The 21,181-nt window shown below is 44.0% G+C and overlaps 1 protein-coding gene across 1 annotated transcript in view; it reads left to right on the top strand.

Annotated features, from left to right (window-relative positions):
- LOC106606301 (protein HID1) overlaps positions 1-17,125 on the top strand; it is a 41,229-nt gene extending 24,104 nt beyond the window's left edge. The window contains exons 13-19 of the mRNA XM_045719818.2: positions 7,282-7,446; positions 7,854-8,090; positions 12,298-12,497; positions 12,704-12,808; positions 15,007-15,098; positions 15,423-15,581; positions 15,870-17,125. Of these exons, the coding sequence (XP_045575774.1) occupies positions 7,282-7,446; positions 7,854-8,090; positions 12,298-12,497; positions 12,704-12,808; positions 15,007-15,098; positions 15,423-15,581; positions 15,870-15,933 (1,022 nt within the window). The 3' untranslated portion in view covers positions 15,934-17,125. The remainder of the gene's footprint in view (positions 1-7,281; positions 7,447-7,853; positions 8,091-12,297; positions 12,498-12,703; positions 12,809-15,006; positions 15,099-15,422; positions 15,582-15,869) is intronic.
- Positions 17,126-21,181: the final 4,056 nt, after the last annotated feature.

Here is a 21,181-nt window from a genome sequence, read left to right as displayed (position 1 = left end):
ACAGCAGCAGTCATTACAGCGTTACAGCGTTACATTACAGTGTTACAGCGTTACATTACAGTGTTACAGCGTTACATTACAGTGTTACAGCGTTACATTACAGGGTTGCAGCGTTACATTACAGTGTTGCAGCGTTACATTACAGCAGTAGTCATTACAGCGTTACAGCGTTACATTACAGTGTTACAGCGTTAAATTACAGTGTTACAGCGTTACATTACAGCAGTAGTCATTACAGCGTTACAGCGTTACATTACAGTGTTACAGCGTTACATTACAGCCGTAGTCATTACAGCAGTAGTCATTACAGCGTTACATTACAGTGTTACAGCGTTACATTACAGCAGTAGTCATTACAGCGTTACATTACAGCAGTAGTCATTACAGCGTTACAGCGTTACATTACAGTGTTACAGCGTTACATTACAGCCGTAGTCATTACAGCAGTAGTCATTACAGCATTACAGCGTTACATTACAGTGTTACAGCGTTACATTACAGCAGTAGTCATTACAGCGTTACATTACAGCAGTAGTCATTACAGCATTACAGCGTTACATTACAGTGTTACAGCGTTACATTACAGCAGTAGTCATTACAGCGTTACAGCGTTACATTACAGTGTTACAGCATTACATTACAGTGTTACAGCGTTACATTACAGGGTTGCAGCGTTACATTACAGCAGTAGTCATTACAGCGTTACAGCGTTACATTACAGTGTTACAGCGTTACATTACAGTGTTACAGCGTTACATTACAGTGTTACAGTGTTACATTACAGTGTTACAGCGTTACATTACAGCCGTAGTCATTACAGCAGTAGTCATTACAGCGTTACATTACAGTGTTACAGCGTTACATTACAGCAGTAGTCATTACAGTGTTACATTACAGCAGTAGTCATTACAGCGTTACATTACAGCAGTAGTCATTACAGCGTTACAGCGTTACATTACAGTGTTACAGCGTTACATTACAGCCGTAGTCATTACAGCAGTAGTCATTACAGTGTTACATTACAGCAGTAGTCATTACAGTGTTACATTACAGCAGTAGTCATTACAGCGTTACATTACAGCAGTAGTCATTACAGCGTTACAGCGTTACATTACAGTGTTACAGCGTTACATTACAGCAGTAGTCATTACAGCGTTACAGCGTTACATTACAGTGTTACAGCGTTACATTACAGTGTTACAGCGTTACATTACAGCAGTAGTCATTACAGCGTTACAGCGTTACATTACAGTGTTACAGCGTTACATTACAGCCGTAGTCATTACAGCAGTAGTCATTACAGCATTACAGCGTTACATTACAGTGTTACAGCGTTACATTACAGCAGTAGTCATTACAGTGTTACATTACAGCAGTAGTCATTACAGCGTTACATTACAGCAGTAGTCATTACAGCGTTACAACATTTAAAACATACAGTAGGCTACAATCGGCACAGCAACACGTCATCATGAGACAATCCGATCCACAGGAACATAAACACTCCTTGTTTTAACCTCAGCCTCACAGAAAGTTCAGAGGTATTGAACAGTTCAATATTACATTACTTTGGGACAGTCCCTGAGATCACCTTTAACACCTAAACAGATGTAATTCTTAGATGCTGTACATGCATATTGAGATGTTACTTGCTTTTTTGTCTAGCTAGGATTAGGCTCAATCTGTGGTCAAAATGTACAGTATCTCTACAAATGAATCCTCCTCCCTCTCCTCTACAGTGTCTCAAATCAAATCAAAGTTTATTTGTCACGTGCGCCGAATACAACAGGTGTAGACTTTAGAGTGAAATACTTACTTACAGGCTCTAACCAATAGTGTGAAAAAAGCTATGTGTGTGTGTGTGTGTGTGTGTGTGTGTGTGTGTGTGTGTAGGTAAGTAAAGAAATTAAACAACAGTAAAAATACATTTGAAAATAAGAGTAGCAAGGCTATATACAGACACCGGTTAGTCAGGCTTATTGAGGTAGTATGTACATGTAGGTATGGTTAAAGTGACTATGCATATATGATGAACAGAGAGTAGCAGTAGCATAAAAGGAGGGGTTGGCGGGTGGAGGGACACAATGCAGATAGCCTGGTTAGCCAATGTGCAGGAGCACTGGTTGGTCGGGCCAATTGAGGTAGTATGTACATGGATGTATAGTTAATGTGACTATGCATATAAGATAAACAGAGAGTAGCAGCAACGTAAAAGAGGGGTTGGGGGACACACACAATGCAAATAGTCCGGGTAACCATTGGTTACGTACCTGTTCAGGAGTCTTATGGCTTGGGGGTAAAAACTGTTGAGAAGCCTTTTTGTCCTAGACTTGGCACTCCGGTACTGCTTGCCATGCGGTAGTAGAGAGAACAGTCTATGACTGGGGTGGCTGGGGTCTTTGACAATTTTTAGGGCCTTCCTCTGACACCGCCTGGTGTAGAGGTCCTGGATGGCAGGCTGCATTGCCCCAGTGATGTATTGGGCATTACGCACTACCCTCTGAAGTGCCTTGCGGTCAGAGGCCGAGCAATTGCCGTACCAGGCAGTGATGCAACCGGTCAGGATGCACTCGATGTTGCAGCTGTAGAACCTTTTGAGGATCTCAGGACCCATGCCAAATCTTTTTAGTTTCCTAGGGGGGAATAGGCTTTGTCCTGCCCTCTTCACGACTGTCTTGGTGTGTTTGGACCATTCTAGTTTGTTGTTGATGTGGACACCAAGGAATTTGAAGCTCTCAACCTGCCCCATTCAGCCCCGTCGATGAGAATGGGGACGTGCTCGGTGCTCCTTTTCTTGTCGTCCACAATCATCCCCTTAGTCTTAGTTACGTTGAGGGATAGGTTGTTATTCTGGCACCACCCGGCCAGGTCTCTGACCTCCACCCTATAGGCTGTCTCGTCGTTGTCGGTGATCAGGCCTACCACTGTTGTGTCGTCTGCAAACTTAATGATGGTGTTCGACTCGTGCCTGGCCATGCAGTCGTGGGTGAACAGGGAGTACAGGAGGGGACTTAGCACGCACCCCTGGGGAGCTCCAGTGTTGAGGATCAGTGTGGCAGATGTGTTGCTACCTACCCTCACCACCTGGGGGCGACCCGTCAGGAAGTCCAGGATCCAGTTGCAGAGGGAGGTGTTTAGTCCCAGGTTCCTTAGCTTAGTGATGAGCTTTGAGGGTACTATGGTGTTGAACGCTGAGCTGTAGTCAATGAATAGCATTCTCACGTAGGTGTTCCTTTTGTCCAGGTGGCAAAGGGCAGTGTGGAGTGCAATAGAGATTGCATCATCTGTGGATCTGTTTGGGCGGTATGCAAATTTGAGTGAGTCTAGGGTTTCTGGGATAATGGTGTTGATGTGAGCCATTACCAGCCTTTCAAGGCACTTCATGGCTACAGACGTGAGTGCTACGGGTCGGTAGTCATTTAGGCAGGTTGTCTTGGTGTTCTTGGGCACAGGGACTATGGTGGTCTGCTTGAAACATGTTGGTATTACAGACTCAATCAGGGACATGTTGAAAATGTCAATGAAGACACCTGCCAGTTGGTCAGCACATTCCCGGAGCACAGGTCCTGGTAATCCATCTGGCCCCGCAGCCTTGTGTATGTTGACCCGTTTAACCTCTTACATCTAGACGTTCCGCTAGCGGAACACCTGCTCCAATATCCAATGATGGGCGTGGCGCGAAATACAAATTCCTCTAAAATCCGAAAACTTCAATTTTTCAAACATATGACTATTTTACAGCATTTTAAAGACAAGACTCTCGTTAATCTAACCACACTGTCCGATTTCAAAAAGGCTTTACAGCGAAAGCAAAACATTAGATTATGTCAGCAGAGTACCCAGCCAGAAATAATCAGACACCCATTTTTCAAGCTAGCATATAATGTCACAAAAACCCAGAAGACAGCTAAATGCAGCACTGACCTTTGATGATCTTCATCAGATGACACACCTAGGACATTATGTTATACAATACATGCATGTTTTGTTCAATCAAGTTCATATTTATATCAAAAAACAGCTTTTTACATTAGCATGTGACGTTCAGAACTAGCATACCCCCCGCAAACTTCTGGGGAATTTACTAACAATTTACTAAATTACTCACGATAAACGTTCACAAAAAGCATAACAATTATTTTAAGAATTATAGATACAGAACTCCTCTATGCACTCGATATGTCCGATTTTAAAATAGCTTTTTGGTGAAAGCACATTTTGCAATATTCTAAGTACATAGCCCAGCCATCACGGGCTAGCTATTTAGACACCCGGCAAGTTTAGCCTTCACCAAAATCAGATTTACTATAAGAAAAATGTTATTACCTTTCCTGTTCTTCGTCAGAATGCACTCCCAGGACTTCTACTTCAATAACAAATGTTGGTTTGGTCCCAAATAATCCATCGTTATATCCAAATAGCGGCGTTTTGTTCGTGCGTTCTAGACACTATCCGAAATGGTAAAACAGGGTCGTGCGCATGGCGCATTTCGTGACAAAAAATGTCTAAATATTCCATTACCGTACTTCGAAGCATGTCAACCGCTGTTTAAAATCAATTTTTATGCAATTTATCTCGTAAAAAAGCGATAATATTCCGACCGGGAATCTGCTTTTCGGTAAATAGAGGGAAAAACAGAAAGACGGGGGCGGCCAGTGCACGCGCCTAAGCCCTTTGTCCTCTGATAGACCACTTAGCAAAAGCGCTCGTGTGTTTCAGCCAGGGCTTTGAATTACGTCATTCAGCTTTTTCCTGGGCTCTGAGCGCCCATGGAAGCCGTAGGAAGTGTCACGTAAGAGCAGAGATCCTTTGTAATGGATAGAGATGACAAAGAAGGCCAAGAAATGGTCAGACAGGGTACTTCCTGTACAGAATCTTCTCAGGTTTTGGCCTGCCAAATGAGTTCTGTTATACTCACAGACACCATTCAAACAGTTTTAGAAACGTTGGAGTGTTTTCTATCCAAAGCTAATAATTATATGCATATTCTAGTTTCTGGGCAGGAGTAATAATCAGATTAAATCGGGTACGTTTTTTATCCAGCCGTGAAAATACTGCCCCCTAGCCATAACAGGTTAAACGTCTTACTCACGTCGGCTACGGAGAGCGTGATCACACAGTCGTCCGGAACAGCTGATGCTCTCATGCATGCCTCAGTGTTGCTTGCCTCGAAGCGAGCATAGAAGTGAGTTAGCTTGTCTGGTAGGCTCGTGTCACTGGGCAGCTCGCGGCTGTGCTTCCCTTTGTAGTCTGTAATAGTTTGCAAGCACTGCCACATCCGACGAGCGTCGGAGCCGGTGTAGTATGATTCAATCTTAGCCCTGTATTGACGCTTTGCCTGTTTGATGGTTTGTCGCAGGGCATAGCGGGATTTCTTGTAAGCTTCCGTGTTAGAGTTCCGCACCTTGAAAGCGGCAGCTCTTTAGCTCAGTGGCGAATGTTGCCTGTAATCCATGGCTTCTGGTTGAGGTTTGTACGTACAGTCACTGTGGGGACGACGTCCTCAATGCACTTATTGATAAAGCCAGTGACTGATGTGGTGTATTCCTCAATGCCATCGGAAGAATCCCGGAACATGTTCCAGTCTGCGATAGCAAAACAGTCCTGTAGTTTAGCATCTGCTTCATCTGACCATTTTTTTATAGACCGAGTCACTGGTGCTTCCTGCTTTAATTTCTGCTTGTAAGCAGGAATCAGGAGGATAGAGTTGTGGTCGCATTTACCAAATGGAGGGTGAGGGAGAGCTTTGTACGCGCCTCGTTGTGTGGAGTACAGGTGATCTAGATTTTTTTTCCCTCTAGTTGCACATTTAACATGTTGATAGAGATTTGGTAGAACTGATTTAAGTTTCCCTGCATTAAAGTCTCCGGCCACTGGGAGTGCCGCCTCTGGGTGAGTGGTTTCCTGTTTGCTTATTTCCTTATACAGCTGACTGAGTGCGGTCTTAGTGCCCGCATCTGATTGTGGTGGCAAATAAACAGCCACAAAAAGTATAGCTGAGAACTCTCTAGGCAAGTAGTGTGGCCTGCAATTTATCACAATATACTCTACTTCAGGCCAGCAAAATCTAGAGACTTCCTTAGATTTCGTGCACCAGCTGTTGTTTACAAATATGCAGAGACCACCCCCCCTCGTCTTACCGGAGTGTGCTGTTCTATCTTGCCGGTGCAGCGTGTATCCCGCTAGCTGAATATCCATGTCGTCATTCAGCCACGATTCCGTGAAACATAGGATATTACAGGTTTTGATGTCCTGTTGGTAGGATATTCATGATCGTACCTCGTCTAGTTTATTGTCCAATGATTGCACGTTGACGGTAACGGTAGCTTTCCTACTCGCCTTCTGCGGATCCTGATGAGGCATCCGGATCTTTGTCCTCTGCGTCGCTTCCTTATGCGAATAATTGGGATGTCTGCCCTGCGGGGTGTTTGGAGAATATCGTGTGAGTCCCGCTTGTTGTTGTTGTTGTTGAAAAAATCTTCGTCTAATCTGAGGTGAGTGATCGCTGTCCTGATATCCAGAAGCTCTTTTCTGCCGTAAAATACGGTTGTAGAAACATTATGTACAAAATAATTTACAAATATCGCAAAAAAACACATAATAGCACAATTGGTTAGGAGACCGTAAAACGGCGGCCATCTCCTCCGGCGCCATCTTTCTACTCTCCCTACCTGAATGACTCCTCCCTCTCCTCCACAGTGTCTCCCTACCTGAATGACTCCTCCCTCTCCTCCACAGTGTCTCCCTACCTGAATGACTCCTCCCTCTCCTCCACAGTGTCTCCCTACCTGAATGACTCCTCCCTCTCCTCCACAGTGTCTCCCTACCTGAATGACTCCTCCCTCTCCTACACAGTGTCTCCCTACCTGAATGACTCCTTCTCCCTCTCCTCCACAGTGTCTCCCTACCTGAATGACTCCTCCTCCCTCTCCTACACAGTGTCTCCCTACCTGAGTGACTCCTCCTCCCTCTACTCCACAGTGTCTCCCTACCTGAATGACTCCTCCTCCCTCTACTCCACAGTGTCTCCCTACCTGAATGACTCCTCCTCCCTCTCCTCCCTCTCCTCCACAGTGTCTCCCTACCTGAATGACTCCTCCTCCCTCTCCTCCACAGTGTCTCCCTACCTGAATGACTTCTCCTCCCTCTCCTCCACAGTGTCTCCCTACCTGAATGACTCCTCCTCCCTCTCCTCCACAGCGTCTCACTACCTGAATGACTCCTCCCTCTCCTCCACAGTGTCTCCCTACCTGAATGACTTCTCCTCCCTCTACTCCACAGTGTCTCCCTACCTGAAGAGTCTGTCCATGGTGGCAGCTAACAAGCTGCTCCACCTCTTGGAAGCCTTCTCCACCAACTGGTTCCTCTTCTCCGCCTCCCAGAACCACCATCTTGTCTTCTTCCTGCTGGAGGCCTTCAACAACATCATCCAGTACCAGTTTGATGGTGAGAGGATCAGTGTTTACCCAGCCTGCTCCTCTCAGAACAGGTTATATGTCTGACTCCGTAGAATAGCATAAGACTGTATTTAGTCCTGCCGGAGTCTGGTCTGTTGGTATTGCTGCCGACTCCGGACCACAGATACCGGCTAGCGACGGGGGTTTAAGCCTGTCTCTGCCACTCTCCTACCTGGGCCCCTCTATAATCTATCTCCGGCTCTCAATTCCTACATGTTCCATGGAAAAATAAATACAATATGAAAGGGAATTGTAATTAGTCTATTTATAAGTTTCTTACTTTCTTTGGGTTCAGTCAGTAGAAGGATTATTTACTGCCTGCCTTTGATGTGCTGCTGTGTCGTATCAATGTAACCCTCATAATCCCTTGCTCTTAAATTTGCAATTTTCTTCCAGGAAACTGTAACCTAGTCTACGCCATTATCCGCAAACGCAACTTGTTCCATCAGTTGGCCAACCTGCCAACCGACCCTGCCTCCATCCAGAAGGCCTTGCTGAGGAAGAGAAAGTCACCGGATGCCATCACCGGCATCTCCCGTACCAGCTCCCAGGAGACGGTGTCCATGGAGGGTTCCCGTCCGGCCGTCCCCGCCGAGCCAGGAACGCTGAAGACCAGCCTGGTCGCTATACCAGGTACACCACCGATCTATAACTATAACAACTTATATACAGTGCCTTCGGAAAGTATTCAGACCCCTTGACTTATCCACATTTTGTTAGGTTACAGCCTTATTCTAAAATTGATTAAATCCTTTTTTTTCTCATCAATTTACACACAATACCCCATAATAACAAAGAAAAAACTGTTTTTTGTAAATGTTTGCTAATTTATAATTTTTTTAAATGAAATATTACATTTACATAAGTATTCAGACCCTTTACTCAGTACTTAGTTGAAGCACCTTTGGCAGTGATTACAGCCTCGAGTCTTCTTGGGTATGACTCTACAAGCTTGGTACACCTGTATTTGGGGAGTTTCTCCCATTCTTCTCTGCAGATCCTCTCAAGCTTTATTTTTTTAATTTCACCTTTTTTAACCAGGTAGGCCAGTTGAGAACAAGTTCTCAGTTACAACTGCGACCTGGCCAAGATAAAGCAAAGCCTCTTTCAGGTTGAATGGGGAGCATTACTGCACAGCTATTTTCAGGTCTCTCCAAAGATGTTAGATCGGGTTCAAGTCCGGAATGTTGCTGGGCCACTCAAGGACATTCAGAGACTTGTCCCAAAGCCACTCCTGCGTTGTCTTGGCTGCTTAGCGTCGTTGTCCTGTTGGAAGGTAAACCTTAACCCCAGTCTGAGGTCCTAAGCGCTCTGGAGCAGGTTTTCATTAAGGATCTCTCCGTTCATCTTTGCCTCGATCCTGACTAGTCTCCTAGATCCTGCCGCTGGAAAACATCCCCACAGCATGAAGCTGCCACCACCATGCTTCACCGTAGGGATGGTGCCAGGTTTCCTCCAGATGTGACGCTTGGTATTCAGGCCAAAGAGTTCAATCTTGGTTTCATCAGATCAGATAATCTGGTTTCTCATGGCCTGAGAGTCTTTTGGTGTCTTTTGGCAAACGCCAAGCGGGCTGTCTTGTGCCGTTTACTGAGGAGTGGCTTCCGTCTGGCAACTCTACCATAAAGGCCTAATTAGTGTAGTGCTGCAGAGATGGTTGTCGTTCTGGAAGCTTCACCCATCTCCACAGAGGAACTCTAGAGCTCTGTCAGAGTGACCATTGGGTTCTTAGTCACCTCCCCGATCAGGCCCTTTCTCCCTCGGTTGCTCAGGAAGAGTCTTTGGTGGTTCCAAACTTCTTCCATTTAAGAATGATGGAGGCCACTGTGTTCTTGGGGACCTTAAATGCTGCAGAAATGTTATGGTACCCTTCCCCAGATCTGTGCCTCGACACAATCCAGTCTCTGGAACTCTACTGACAATTCCTTCGACCTCATGGCTTGATATTTGCTCTGACATGCACTGTCAATTGTGGGACCTTATATAGACAGGTATGTGCCTTTCCAAATCATGTCCAATCAATTTAATTTTACACAGGTGGACTCCAATCAAGTTGTAGGAACATATCAAGGATGATCAATGGAAACAGGATACAGCTGAGTGTAAGGGGTGCGTAACCGGTGGCAGGGAAGTCAGATGCAGGAGAGCAGAACTGGGTAATAACTGGAGCAGTTTAAATAACAAAACCAACGGCATCCAGAAATACAAAAGTATGGGTACAAAACCCGTCGCGCACCAGTCAACATGTGCACAAGCACTTACAACAAACAATTTCAGACACAGACATGGGGGGAACAGAGGTTTAAATACACGACAAGTAATGAGGGAAATGTAAACCAGGTGTGTGGGAAAACAAGACAAAACAAATGGAAAATGAAAGGTGGATCGGCGATGGCTAGAAGACCGATGACGTCGACCGCCGAACGCCGCCCGAACAAGGAGAGGAACCGACTTCGGCGGAAGTAGTGACACTGAGCTCAATTCCGAGTCTCATAGCAAAGGGTCTGAATACTTATGTAAATAATGTATTTCTGTTTTATTTTATTTCTTGAATGATTTTTTTTACCCCTTTTTCTCCCCAATGTCATGGTATCCAATTGGTAGTTACAGTCTTGTCCCATTGCTGCAACTCCCGTACGGACTCGGGAGATGCGAAGGTCGAGAGCCATGCATCCTCCGAAACACAACCCAGCCAAGCCGCACTGCTACTTGACACAATGCCCACTTAACCCGGAAGCCAGCCGCACCAATGTGTCAGAGGAAATACCGTACACCTGGCGACCGTGTCAGCGTGCATTTCGCCCGGCCCGCCACAGGAGTCTCTAGTGCGCGATGGGACAAGAACATCCCTGCCGGCCAAACCCTCCCCTAACCCAGATGACGCTGGGACAATTGTGCGCCGCCCCATGGGTCTCCCGGTTGTGGCCGGCTGCGACAGAGCCTGCACTCCAACCAGGATCTCTAGTGACACAGCTAGCACTGTGATGCAGTGCCTTAGACCACTGCGCCACTCGGGAGGCCATATTTTTATTTATTTTTGCTTTGTCATAATGGGGTATTGTGTGTAGGAAATTGCTTTATTTAATACATTTTAGAATAAGGCTGTAACGTAACAAAATGTGGGAAAAGTCAAGAGGTCTGAATACTTTCCGAAGGCACTGTAACCAGGGATGTCTGATCACTTCCAGATACCCAACTTATCTATAACTACTATCTGAACACTACCAGGTACAATAACTATTGTATCTATAACTACTATCTGATCACTACCAGGTACAATAACTACTGTATCTATAACTACTATCTGATCACTACCAGGTACAATAACTACTGTATCTATAACTACTATCTGAACACTACCAGGTACAATAACTACTGTATCTATAACTACTATCTGATCACTACCAGGTACAATAACTACTGTATCTATAACTACTATCTGAACACTACCAGGTACAATAACTACTGTATCTATAACTACTATCTGATCACTACCAGGTACAATAACTACTGTATCTATAACTACTATCTGATCACTACCAGGTACAATAACTACTGTATCTATAACTACTATCTGATCACTATCAGGTACAATAACTATTGTATCTATAACTACTATCTGATCACTACCAGGTACAATAACTACTGTATCTATAACTACTATCTGATCACTACCAGGTACAATAACTACTGTATCTATAACTACTATCTGATCACTTCCAGGTACAATAATTACTGTATCTATAACTACTATCTGAACACTACCAGGTACAATAACGACTGTATCTATAACTACTATCTGAAGACTACCAGATACACAACTTATCTATAACTACTATCTGAACACTACCAGGTACAATAACTATTGTATCTATAACTACTATCTGATCACTACCAGGTACAATAACTACTGTATCTATAACTACTATCTGATCACTACCAGGTACAATAACTACTGTATCTATAACTACTATCTGATCACTACCATGTACAATAACTACTGTATCTATAACTACTATCTGATCACTACCAGGTACAATAACTACTGTATCTATAACTACTATCTGATCACTACCAGGTACAATAACTACTGTATCTATAACTACTATCTGAACACTACCAGGTACAATAACTACTGTATCTATAACTACTATCTGATCACTACCAGGTACAATAACTACTGTATCTATAACTACTATCTGAACACTACCAGGTACAATAACTACTGTATCTATAACTACTATCTGATCACTACCAGGTACAATAACTACTGTATCTATAACTACTATCTGATCACTACCAGGTACAATAACTACTGTATCTATAACTACTATCTGAACACTACCAGGTACAATAACTATTGTATCTATAACTACTATCTGATCACTACCAGGTACAATAACTACTGTATCTATAACTACTATCTGAACACTACCAGGTACAATAACTATTGTATCTATAACTACTATCTGATCACTACCAGGTACAATAACTATTGTATCTATAACTACTATCTGAACACTACCAGGTACAATAACTACTGTATCTATAACTACTATCTGATCACTACCAGGTACAATAACTATTGTATCTATAACTACTATCTGATCACTACCAGGTACAATAACTATTGTATCTATAACTACTATCTGATCACTACCAGGTACAATAACTATTGTATCTATAACTACTATCTGATCACTACCAGGATTCTATACCGGTACACAACTGCACCTCCCCCATATGGACTCTCTCAACACAACTGTTATCATCCAGTGGTGTGTCATAATTTTGTATGAACTGACATATAGCTTCCCTGTCCTTCAATCCTTGTCTGCAGCCATTGACAAACTGACTGAGAAGTCTCAGGTGTCAGAGGATGGCACCATGATCTCTGTGCTGAAGATGGAGCATTCACACGCGTTACACCACACACCCCAGGCTGACCACACACCCCAGGCTGACCACACACCCCAGGCTGTCCACAGCGCCATTGTAGGGGCCAGCGACACAGAGTCTGTTTCTGGAAGGGACAATGAGGTAAGACTGTGTGTGTGTGTGTGTGTGTGTGTGTGTGTGTGTGTGTGTGTGTGTGTGTGTGTGTGTGTGTGTGTGTGTGTGTGTGTGTGTGTGTGTGTGTGTGTGTGTGTGTGTGTGTGTGTGTGTGTCTGTGTCTATGAACACATGGGTAAATGTGATCTTGTGTGTATGTGTGTGTATCAGTCATCAGAGTTCTATGTTCTCAGGATGTTTTCTACACTGAGGCAGAGATGGAGAGAAGGCGCATGTCAAGCACATCATCCACCATCTCCTGTACCTCTCAATCTCACTGGTCCCCTACACCAGACTGGGTGAGTTGGTATCAATCTCACTGGTCCCCTACACCAGACTGGGTGAGTAGGTATCAATCTCACTGGTCCCCTACACCAGACTGGGTGAGTAGGTATCAATCTCACTGGTCCCCTACACCAGACTGGGTGAGTAGGTATCAATCTCACTGGGCCCTACACCAGACTGGGTGAGTAGGTATCAATCTCACTGGTCCCCTACACCAGACTGGGTGAGTTGGTATCAATCTCACTGGGCCCTACACCAGACTGGGTGAGTAGGTATCAATCTCACTGGTCCCCTACACCAGACTGGGTGAGTAGGTATCAATCTCACTGGTCCCCTACACCAGACTGGGTGAGTTGGTATCAATCTCACTGGTCCCCTACACCAGACTGGGTGAGTTGGTATCAATCTCACTGGGCCCTACACCAGACTGGGTGAGTAGGTATCAATCTCACTGGTCCCCTACACCAGACTGGGTGAGTAGGTATCAATCTCACTGGTCCCCTACACCAGACTGGGTGAGTAGGTATCAATCTCACTGGTCCCCTACACCAGACTGGGTGAGTTGGTATCAATCTCACTGGTCCCCTACACCAGACTGGGTGAGTTGGTATCAATCTCACTGGGCCCTACACCAGACTGGGTGAGTAGGTATCAATCTCACTGGTCCCCTACACCAGACTGGGTGAGTAGGTATCAATCTGACTGGTCCCCTACACCAGACTGGGTGAGTAGGTATCAATCTCACTGGTCCCCTACACCAGACTGGGTGAGTAGGTATCAATCTGACTGGTCCCCTACACCAGACTGTGTGAGTAGGTATCAATCTCACTGGTCCCTACACCAGACTGGGTGAGTAGGTATCAATCTCACTGGTCCCCTACACCAGACTGGGTGAGTAGGTATCAATCTGACTGGGCCCCTACACCAGACTGTGTGAGTAGGTATCAATCTCACTGGTCCCTACACCAGACTGGGTGAGTAGGTATCAATCTCACTGGTCCCCTACACCAGACTGGGTGAGTAGGTATCAATCTGACTGGGCCCTACACCAGACTGGGTGAGTAGTTTTAATAGTAATATGATAATATCGTCATTTAGAAGATGGTTTTATTCAAGGCCACTTAAAGAACTGTCAACGTGGACAGTGACACATGTATTCAGTAAGTGGCCCATGCGGGACTCAAACCCACAACCCTGGTGTTGCCATGGCCACACTCTAACCCACATCCCTGGTGTTGCCATGGCCACACTCTAACCCACAACCCTGGTGTTGCCATGGCCACACTCTAACCCACAACCCTTGGGTTGCCATGGCCACACTCTAACCCACATCCCTGGTGTTGCCATGGCCACACTCTAACCCACAACCCTGGTGTTGCCATGGCCACACTCTAACCCACAACCCTGGTGTTGCCATGGCCACACTCTAACCCACAACCCTGGTGTTGCCATGGCCACACTCTAACCCACAACCCTGGTGTTGCCATGGCCACACTCTAACCCACAACCCTGGTGTTGCCATGGCCACACTCTAACCCACAACCCTGGTGTTGCCATGGCCACACTCTAACCCACATCCCTGGTGTTGCCATGGCCACACTCTAACCCACAACCCTGGTGTTGCCATGGCCACACTCTAACCCACAACCCTTGGGTTGCCATGGCCACACTCTAACCCACAACCCTGGTGGTGCCATGGCCACACTCTAACCCACAACCCTGGTGTTGCCATGGCCACACTCTAACCCACAACCCTGGTGTTGCCATGGCCACACTCTAACCCACAACCCTGGTGTTGCCATGGCCACACTCTAACCCACAACCCTGGTGTTGCCATGGCCACACTCTAACCCACAACCCTGGTGTTGCCATGGCCACACTCTAACCCACAACCCTTGGGTTGCCATGGCCACACTCTAACCCACAACCCTGGTGTTGCCATGGCCACACTCTAACCCACAACCCTGGTGTTGCCATGGCCACACTCTAACCCACAACCCTGGTGTTGCCATGGCCACACTCTAACCCACAACCCTGGTGTTGCCATGGCCACACTCTAACCCACAGATCCATTCTAGATAGAACCCTCTGCAAAGGGTTTTACCCAGCACCAAAAATGGTTCCCCGATGAGGACAAACTGAAGAACCCTGTATGGTTCTACTTAGCACCTTTTGTTCTAAGAGTGTAACGTGTCCCTTCCTTCTCCCTCAGGTCCTCTCCTGGAAGTGTAAGCTCCCCCTACAGACCATAATGCGTCTGCTGCAGGTGCTGGTCCCGCAGGTTGAGAAGATCTGTATCGACAAGTAAGTCAAACATCACTGGTCATATTGGTCATCAAATGTTTACTTCTATGAAGTGTCAGAAGATGCTGTGAAGTTATATTATTATATATATTATAAGTTATATTATTATATATATTATAAGTTATATTATTATATATTTTCTAGCTTTGCTCCCAACCCCCCCATACAACACACACCATCCATTTTGGAAGAAACACTTTAATGACTGATGATATTTAAATATTTGTTTTTAAGTATGTGGAGCCAAAGAGAAATTTGCACCTTACGTGGACAATAAGGTTTTCCTGATTCTAATTGCAACAAGATATTTTCCCTCTCTCTCAGAGGTTTGACAGACGAGTCTGAGATCCTGAAGTTCCTCCAACATGGTACCCTGGTGGGCCTCCTGCCCGTCCCCCATCCCATCCTCATCCGGAAGTACCAGGCCAACGCTGGCACGGCCATGTGGTTCCGCACCTACATGTGGGGAGTGGTCTACCTGCGGTGAGTGGGGCATGATGGGAGCTGTAGTCCTATGGTATTTCACTCATTTTCATGATTCATGTGGGGTTTCATCTGTGCACTTCTTTCTGCTGGGATGTGTTCATTTGGCAACAAACAGAAGAAAACTAATTAAGCAGGGAGGGACTTCCTGGACTTGTCCAATAAGAAACACTTGTTTTCGTTTCGCCATTCTCAATGCTTTCTATCTTCCTCTTAGATCTAAGATGAAATAGTCTTCCAATGTTTTCCAGTGCATTTAACATTTTAAACCTTTATTTGTCTTCACAGCAACGTGGACCCGCCCATCTGGTACGACACGGACGTACGTCTCTTTGAGATCCAGAAGATGTAGATAACAGGAAAGAGATGTTGACTGAAGATGGGACTACTTCCTGTCTTGTTCCTGACCCTTCCTCCTACTGGCACTCTCTCCCTTGAACCTCACCTACCTTCAACTTGCCTCATCATCATCATCATCATCATGCTTGCCCCTCACACCTTCTCTTTGAGTTTCCCCAGGTTGTGCAAACATAATGTGGACAATATTGAGAAAGGGGGGGATAGCTAGCACCTACTCCAAAAGCAGGAGGTTGAGCTGTACAGGGTTCAAATTACAGGGGGGCTAAGAGGGGCTGGGCACCCTTTTTACAAATCAGGACCCCATATAAGAATTTAAATATCTATGTGAAGCCATACCAGAAGTGTCAAAGACATAAACAATTGGCACCCACAAGGGTCAATGTGTAATTCAAACCCCTAGAGTTGGATGAGGATAGGATTGGACTATTATCTACACTGTGTATCTGTAAGTACACCCTGAAACCTCAAGACTACAGAATGTCTGTCAAAGCACTGAGACATTAGAGTGTTAGCAAGCAAACTGTCTTTCTGTCTCCCCTTCCTAATCATGGACTCCATGTTAAAGCTCTGTGTGAAAACGCTGCTTTGATGGAGAGAGTATGGGAGACATTGGTTATGACCACTTTATTATGACCTTTATGAATAAGACATTATATAAACGTATACATGTTTATAAATTATTATACATTTGTAGGAATTCCAATGCTTCTAAATGCAGAAATGTTTACTGTTGCTTATTCATGAAATGTATTATAAAGTGTCAAAATTACGCTTTTAGATAGCAGCCTAAAATATTCTCGGATGGCATTGCTATTTAACATTCATTGTATTTAATTGACACATTAAAGTGAGAACGTGTCATGTTGTGAAATTGCACTCCTCCAATGAGACCTTACTGCTATGTTCTTTGTAAAGTGGCAATGTGACAAGGTACTGTATCTCATCAAGAGCTTAAAAAGGACACTGTTGTCTGTTAAAGACTGAAAGAAACAAATATCCCAACCAATTTTATAATACTGCGTAAAAGTCAGTGGCTATATCTTACATGTACATTGTTATATTTGTCTGCATATCATTCTGCAATCAGCATTGTCAACTGTAAATACTGTGCTTGATGTTTAAAGTAGTATTTTTTTCTTGAATTAAACAGATTAAAACTATATTATAAACTATTCATAAAGGAACCAGCAAAGCCTTTCAATTCTTTTATTTCATTAGTATTTGTTTTTATTAAGGATCCCATTAGTTCCTGCCAAGGCAGCAGTTACAATTCCTGGGGTCTAGCAACATTAAGGCAGTTATATAACATTTTCAATATTTCATGACATTACATTTCATAACACTTTTCACAACATATTAAGTGTGTTCCCTCAGGCCTCTACCACATATTTACAATACAAAATCCATATGTACTTGTGTGTAGAGTGCGTGTCTTATCATGTGTATGTGTAAGCGTGTGTCTGTACCTTTGTGTGTGTCTCTTCACAGTCCCCGCTCTTCCATTAGGTGTATTTTTACCTGCTTTTTAAATCTGATTCTACTCCTTACATCAGTTACCTGATGTGGAATAGAGTTCCATGTAGTCATGGCTCTACATAATACTGTGTGCTTCCCATAGTCTGTTCTGGACTTGAGGATTGTGAAGAGGCCTATGGTGGCTTGTCTTGTGGGGTATGCATAGGTGTCTGAGCTGTGTGCTAGTAGTTTAAACAGACACCTCGGTGCATTCAGCTTGTCAACACTTCTTACAAAAACAAGTAGTGATGAAGTCAATCTCTCCTCCACTTTGAGCCGCCATGACAGAATCACATGCATATTATTAATGTTAGCTCTTCCTGTACATTTAAGGGCCAGCCGTGCTGCCCTGTTCTGAGACAATTGTAGTTTTCAGAGTAACCTCTTTGTGGCACCTGACCACACGACTGAACAGTAGTCCAGGTGCGACAAAACTAGGGCCTGTGGGACCTGCCTTGTTGATAGTGTTGTTAAAAAGGCAGAGCAGCGCTTTATTATGGACAGACTTCTCCCCATCTTAGCTACTGTTGTATGTTTTGACCATGACAGTTGGCCAACTTGCCTAATTTCCACATTATTTATTGTAAGATTTAGTTGAGGTTTAGGGTTTAGTGAATGATTTGTCCCAAATACAATGCTTTTAGTTTTTAAAATATTTAGAACTAACTTATTCCTTGCCACCCATTCTGAAACTAACTGCTGCTCTTTGTTAAGTGTTGCAGTGATTTCACTCACTGTAGTAGCTGACGTGTGTAGTGTTGAGTTATCCGCATACACAGACACACTGGCTTTACTAAAAAGCTAGTGGTATGTCATTAGTAAAGATTGAAAAAAGTAAAGGGCCGAGACAGCTGACCTGGGGAATTCCTGATTCTACCTAGATTATGTTGGAGAGGCTTCCATTAAAAAACATCCTCTGTATTCTGTTTGACAAGTAACTCTTTATCCACAATATAGTAGGAGGTGTAAAGCCATAACACATATGTTTTTCCAGCAGTAGACTATGATCGATAATGTCAAAAGCCACACTGAAGTCTAACAAAACAGCTCCCACAATCTTTGTATCATCAATTTCTCTCCGCCAATCATCAGTCATTTGTGTAAGTGCCGTGCTTGTTGAACGTTCTTCCCTTTAAGCGTGCCTCCCTAAAGTTTACTAAGGGTTGGTAACAGGCTGATTGGTCGGCTATTTGAGCCAGTACAGGGGGCTTTACTATTCTTGGGTAGCAGAATTACTTTTGCTTCCCTCCTGGCCTGAGCCCACACACTTTCTAGTAGGCTTAGATTGAAGGAATGGCAAATAGGAGTGGCAATATCGTCTGCTATTATTCTGTCATTTCTCATCCAAGTTGTCAGACCCCGGTGGCTTGTCATAGTTGATAGACATTACAATCATATTGCATTTGAAGGGACCATAAGATGTCATATAGAATTTTCTGATATCGAGCTGGGGAAATACATTGTAGTGTCACAAAACATCACCTATATCAGCACAACTATACACATTTTGTCTGGTGCAGAGAGTTGATAAGAGGAACTAATGGAGGTTGTTGTCTGGTGCAGAGAGTTGAGAAGAGGAACTAATGCAGGTTGTTGTCTGGTGCAGAGAGTTGATAAGAGGAACTAATGGAGGTTGTTGTCTGGTGCAGAGAGTTGAGAAGAGGAACTAATGCAGGTTGTTGTCTGGTGCAGAGAGTTGAGAAGAGGAACTAATGGAGGTTGTTGTCTGGTGCAGATAGTTGAGAAGAGGAACTAATGGAGGTTGTTGTCTGGTGCAGAGAGTTGAGAAGAGGAACTAATGGAGGTCGTTTCAGGAGGATGTGATGTTCAGTTCTAGCCTGGTCCCAGATCTTGTTTGTGCTGTCTTGCCAACTTGGCAAGGCTGTGTGAATTGTCTATCTGCCACTAAATTTGTCAAGACAGCACAAACATTGCCTACTTGGCACGACAACACAAACACTGTCAACTTGGCAAGACACAAACTGATCTGGGACCAGGTTAGCTGAGTTATGTAACACAAATACTGCTTCTCAATCCGCCGCATCTGAAAGGTGGCAGACCATGAGACATCCTGAAAATTGGTCTTCAAACTAATATGACCACTCTATGGAAAGATGAGACTCTCACAACTACGACCCCCACAAGTGTCACTGGAATCGTCTGAAGGTAACCGGTTTAAAAAAATGAATGGAAGTATGGAGGTAGTTTTGTTCCTACCCCAAAACATTATTAAATATGTTTTCAAAAAACATACAAATATTTCCTGAGGTTTCTTATACGTATGTCCTAGATATAGGACAGACATATCAAAACCTTATTCCTTATGATCCATTTTTTGACTGTCTTTTTCAATGTGTTTTGATAGGCTATTAAAGTAGTAAAGGTGTCACGACTTCCGCCGAAGTCGGCTCCTCTCCATGTTCGGGCGGCGTTCTGCGATCGACGTCACCATTTTTTATATTTCCATTTGTTTTGTCTTGTTTCATACAACCTGGTTTTCATTCCCTAATCACACTGCATGTATTTAGCCCTCTGTTCCCCTCCATGTCTTTGTGTGAAATTGTTTTATGTTATGTGGGTATTTGTCACGCGCCATACTTTTGTTCATGTTCCGTGTTTTGGGCACGTTTATGTACTTATGTGCTTTCATTTTGGACCGGAATAAAAAGTGTGCCTGTTACTACACTCTGCTCTCCTGCACCTGACTTCGCCTCCCGTACACACCCGTAACAAAAGGCCAAATTCAATATTTTATCAAATCATTTTTTAAATATTTGTTAAACATATATATTTTTTTATTCTTAATCAAATAGCTAAATGATCCATGGTAGGAACATCTTTTTTTATTAATAGAGTTTTTATTGTTTCCTTTTACGATATTGTCACGGGTGTCGTTGTGTAGCGATGACCAAAACGCAGCGGGAATGTGAATGCTCATCTTTATATTTATTAAGTAAAGAGAACACGGAAAAACAACAAAACAAAGAACGACAGATAACAGTTTCGCAAGCTAACAATAAGCAGTGCAAAATCAACTACCCACAAAAACCCCAGGTAAAAACAAGCTCCTAATATATGACTCCCAATCAGGAACAACGACGTACAGCTGTTCCTGATCGGGAGCCACACAGAAAACAAAGAAATAGACAAACCAGAAAACCAGAACCAGAACATACACTGAAACCCCGGAACACATAAATATAACACCCCTTTAATAACACACACAACCCGAACCATAAGAAACAAATACCCTTCTGCAACGTCCTGACCAAACTACAATACAAATACTCCCTCTACTGGTCAGGACGTGACAGATATAACTACAACACAATTTAATGACATTTGGCATTAAACAATAACTTGACAGACATGAATATACAGAGCACACGGAAAGCACCCAGACTCCCTCCCGCACCCAGCCACGCCACAGCCCCACTCCAAGATGGACCAAATCAAAAACAACCTAACCCATTCTAGAACAAGGCTCCAATGCAACAAAATGCAGAAAAAGTCAGGGGGCGTGAATGCTCCCCAAACGCACCGCATGCACAATGATAGAAAAGGAACAAAACTTTTCATTTTTCACCCACAACCCCCACTCCCCCATAACAACTATTAGAACAAAAGGAAAAAAGGAAAAAATAAATAATAATAATAATAAAATAAATCCCTACCCCTACCAGTCGTCTATGTATGTCTGCAGTCCATCAGGTCATTACATATTG

The sequence above is a fragment of the Salmo salar genome, chromosome 06 (genome assembly GCF_965601325.2).
Source record: "Salmo salar chromosome 06, fSalSal1, whole genome shotgun sequence".
Classification (NCBI taxonomy): domain Eukaryota; kingdom Metazoa; phylum Chordata; class Actinopteri; order Salmoniformes; family Salmonidae; genus Salmo; species Salmo salar.
Note: the sequence above shows the minus strand (reverse complement) of the source record. Positions and strands in the feature narration are given on the sequence as shown.